Source organism: Ictalurus punctatus, chromosome 26 (genome assembly GCF_001660625.3).
Source record: "Ictalurus punctatus breed USDA103 chromosome 26, Coco_2.0, whole genome shotgun sequence".
Classification (NCBI taxonomy): domain Eukaryota; kingdom Metazoa; phylum Chordata; class Actinopteri; order Siluriformes; family Ictaluridae; genus Ictalurus; species Ictalurus punctatus.
This window is the reverse complement of record NC_030441.2, coordinates 7,463,154-7,467,715: the sequence shown is the minus strand read 5'-3', so window position 1 is coordinate 7,467,715 and position 4,562 is coordinate 7,463,154. Positions and strand designations below refer to the sequence as shown.

Below are 4,562 nucleotides of genomic sequence, written 5' to 3'. Positions count from 1 at the left end.
GCATATGAAAAAAAAAATCCAATTTATTTATTTATTTATTTTAAGCATATGAAAAAAAAAAATCCAATCTAAATTTACAAAAACATTTGAGTGAAGATTTCAAAGTATGCTTCATATACACCAAACAAGCACACTTTATTTCCATTATGAAATATTACTAACCAGGCTACTGTTCTTTTCTTACAGGGAAATGTTGAAATTCATGTCTGTGGTCATTACACATATGCTACAGATGTAGAAAGAAATTAGCTCAATTTTTTTTTTTTTAAAAAACACCACCAATTTTTTTTATTCCGATGGTAAAAATCTACTTGGTGAAACGAGTGTTTTTTCTCTCTCCACTTATCCCAACACAGCTGATTGCACTTGTTGCAGGAGATACGATGAACGTCTTCTGCAGTGACGCGTGAGGATTTACCAGTCAGACAAAATCGTTTAAAAATGAGTCCTTCGGAGTACAGTTTAAAACCGTACCACATCTTGAAAGGCTGAATGCTACAGTATTGTAGCTGTTATTTTACATATCACATAAATGTTATTCTTGATGAGGGTGTCTGACATTTTTTATCCAGCAGGAGAAGGATTTTATTATGATGGATGGATAAAAAAAAAAAACGAGAAAATTCTACCCATTTTTCAACCAAGGGCTTTATTAAATAATTATTTTCATCACTCTGAATGACAGACGCAGTTTGAGGGCTGCTCACTTGGCCACCTCCTCCAGCTTGGGCTCTGTTGAATTAAAAAACAAACAAGGATTTAGTGGACTGACATGAAAGCAAGCAGACTCCAAATATAATTATTCCTGCTGACATTATTAAACAACACAGTGTTAAATTATAGAAGGTAAAATGAAATCAATAACCTATGACCCTTGTTTTCAGAGTCGGATAGAAATCCTTCTGGCTAAGCGTGCGTGTACACACATCAGGCTTTTTGATGCATTAAGAGAGGATTAGAACATCTCAAAATAACCTGAGATACTGTTTACTACTCATGAGGTTAATAACATCCTGTGCTTTACTCGTGGGAAACATAGTGAAGATGAAAAAGTTTATTTCCGTCAATTTTCAGTAGTGCTTATCCTTCACAGGGTCGCAGGGAGCCTACCCCAGGGGATTCGGGGTACAAGGCGGGGGGGGGCACACACCCAGGACGGGATGGCAACACTTCACAGAATATGTGTGTGAGAGAGTGTAAACAATTAATTGTCTTCTAAGGCCACCAGAAAATTAAAGATCTTAAAGATTAAAAGTACTATCTGAAGGAAATATATTAAAGCTAACAATTTTCCACCAGACACTGCTGCACAACTCCGTGTTATCACTATTTTCATGCTGTACTTAAATACCAGGTGGGACATACACGTGGGGCTACAATAGTGTAGACCATCAAATGATCGTATAGTCACACAGATGTGCTGCTTAATGTCTCTACCTGGAATTTCCTCTCAAGAAAAATCTTCCTCAGCAGGCCAGTGCATTTCCGGGCAAAGTTTCTTCTCAAAAGTCCTTTTTATGGAGGATTTAAACAATATAGCAAATTGTAAACACTACTTAAACGTTTCTCATTCATTTTTACTTATTTACCCACAGTAACGTTTTCCTGGTGCTATTTAGCTTGGAGAGTAAATACTAAACTTGTGTCCCAAATGATGTACTATACACTTACACTATGCACCCTACTGTTGAAGGGTAATATCGTCTCACATGGAACACGAGCGTTTTTTTTTTTACCAACTGGACGTATAAGCTGTTTCCCAGTCGATGGTACATGACGTCAAACAAGCGTAATGCGCTGTGGCTAATTTTACCGCATACCCAGAGTCAACGAAAATAAATGTCTTGTTTACTGTTTATGTCAACGTTAACTTTCATACCCAACATGACCTCAGTCAACATCAGACGGAGACAAAATCGTCAAGTGAGCGCGGGAAAAAGCGTGCAACCTCAAAGTCCTCTAAGGCAGGGGGGCATTTTATATTAAACACCGTGGAGAAGACTGTAACCTGTGAACTTTACAAAGCTGAGCTTGTGTAGCATGGACGCACGACAGTCATGCACGAGAACAAACTTATGTTGGGGAAACTGGTGCAGGCTGCTTAAAAAGTTTATTTTAATTCTGGTTTATTGTCATTATATGCTGTATTTGCACACTTGGTGTGTAACTTCTGTCGTTTATTATAACGGAAGTGATCTATTGGTAACAAGGCCGCGTTGCTCCTCACTCGCAGTATAGACGCGCTGATACACAGTGGGAGCACGAGTAAGAACAGAAACTACAAGGTTTAATTATCAGTGCTGTTTTGTGCATCCATAAAAAATAATGCATAAATACTATAGATTTTTATAAGCTTTATATCAACCAACTAATCGATTATGAAAATCATTAGTTGCAACCCTAATTACATTCCTCCCCCCAAGGAAAATCTGCTGTCTTCCAGGGCCAATAACAAATGTCTTCATTTTGTTTATGTCTTCTATATGAATACAACACAATCGAGCTGAACAGCCTACAGTGGTGCTTGAAAGTTTGCGGACTCTTTAGAGATGGTTTTGTAACCTTCTCCAGCCTGATGCGCATCAAAAACTCTTTTTATGAGCTCCTCAGAAATCTTTTCCTCGTGCCATCATACACTTCCACAAACACGTGCTGTGAAGATCCGACTCCGATAGATCCCTGTTCTTTAAATAAAACAGGGCACTCACTCACACCCGATTGTCATCCCACTGATTAAAACATGCGACTCTAATTTCACCTCCAAATTAAACTGCTAATCCTAGAGGTTCACATACTTTAATCACTCACATATGTAATACTGGCTCGTTTCCCGACACACGCACTCGGCCAGGATACATATAGCCCCGGGTCTGGATTTGTTGTTTAGTGAAGAAGTGCTATAAAAGTACTACAGTACGACCCTGCTGCAGATCCGACACCAACCTGTGAACGTGAAGTCGGGAAATTTAGTCAGGTCACCTCCTCCATATAACCTCTGCAATTTGCTTATCTCTTCCGTCATGTTCTTCTGGTAGCTGGGACCGGCATCGACCACTCCGCCTGAGCTCCTACAGAAGAACACACACACAAAAAAAAGACAGATTTAGTTCAAGGTCACGATTTGGAAACGACAAAAGCTCATCTGTCTGGTCACGTATCCTCACTTGCTCTTGACGCTGTAGTCACGGATTTTGTCCAGAAAGAGTTTCTGTACAGGGTCCAGATCTTTAGCCCGGTTAAAAAGGACAGCAGAGATGCCGATGTTCCTGCGCAGAGTCACACTCACAGACGAGCGGAAGGCTGAGGAGAGCTGAAAGAGCCGACGGAGCGCCATGCTGTGTCTTAACAACAAAATCAAAGACTTCAGTTATTGGGTAAATACCTGAGGAGGCGTTTATTCTCAAGCAGCCGGTTCTTCCACCTGACATGAACTAGTTAACTATAACTGCATATGACCAGCTCGCTTTAAAGCTCAAACAAAGTTTAACTCCACCCCTTAATCCATATTTTAACACTCCCATGGAGTAATGCTTCCTTCACGTGCTACTGATTATCCAATTTTCACACTTTACAACACCACTAACCTTAAATAGCCTGATCTACTCTGGTATTTTCCTTATCCAATGTTGTGTAAAAAAAAAACAAAAAAAAAAACAATGCCATCAGCTCCTAAAGCAGTATCTATGACCTACTGGTTACTAAAAGTTTGCTTCATATATACATACATACATACATACATACATACACATATATACACATATATATTTATATTTTACCCACAATCATCCAATATAATTGTCTTTTCGTGCGCCATGATGAAAAAGGAAAGGTTATTAACAAAACACAAACTCGCTCGGGTATCTAAATTATTCTTAATTACTTCATTGCTTCTACAATTTATTACCGTAAACACTGATCTGATTGACCTTAAACCCAATCGCCCGTGAACGCAGCATTAACACGCTACTGAAATGACTTTAGCTGACACTCACTGTGATACATATCAATGCTAACGTTAGTTAGCTAACTAGCTACTATCTTGCCATAACACATTCAAACTACACGCCAAATCTAAATAAAATGTGCATATATATATACACTTGTTAAAACAGTTATCTGCCTTCAAGAATAAACGCAGACACAAACTGACTAGAATTTAGATCAAATAAACCGCTTTACAATGAAGAACATCACAGTCACCTTGCAACTAGCTTCCGTCCGCAAGTAATGGCTGCCTCATCCACGCAGAGTATTGTGGGTATTTTTCTCCTTCTCCTTCTGAGCGATATATTTTTCCCTACCCGTATTTTAATAAATCACACTTCCGGTATAAAGGCTACCCTCTGATTCGTATACTTCCTGTAAGGAAGAACGTGTATCCAATCACAATGCAGGAGGCAGGCCTCTGCGAGCGGAAGAGGCGGGGTTTGTTACAAAATGGGTAGAAAATGTAAAGGACGGAAAGGGGGAGGCCCATTGCCGCCATCTGCTGAGTGCAAGTGTTAGACTAGTCAAATAGTGTAATTACCAGTGTGCACAGTTCAGTCTTCTTTCTTTCATGT

The 4,562-nt window shown here is 39.3% G+C and overlaps 1 protein-coding gene across 1 annotated transcript; it reads right to left on the bottom strand.

Moving 5' to 3' along the window:
• Window positions 1-632: 632 nt before the first annotated feature.
• atp5pf (ATP synthase peripheral stalk subunit F6) lies at window positions 633-4,213 on the bottom strand (the record flags this gene model as incomplete). The annotated part of the gene is given in 4 exon segments (NM_001200615.1): window positions 633-732; window positions 2,944-3,068; window positions 3,165-3,341; window positions 4,201-4,213. Coding segments are annotated over 3 exon segments (324 nt in total). The 3' UTR covers window positions 633-703.
• Window positions 4,214-4,562: the final 349 nt, after the last annotated feature.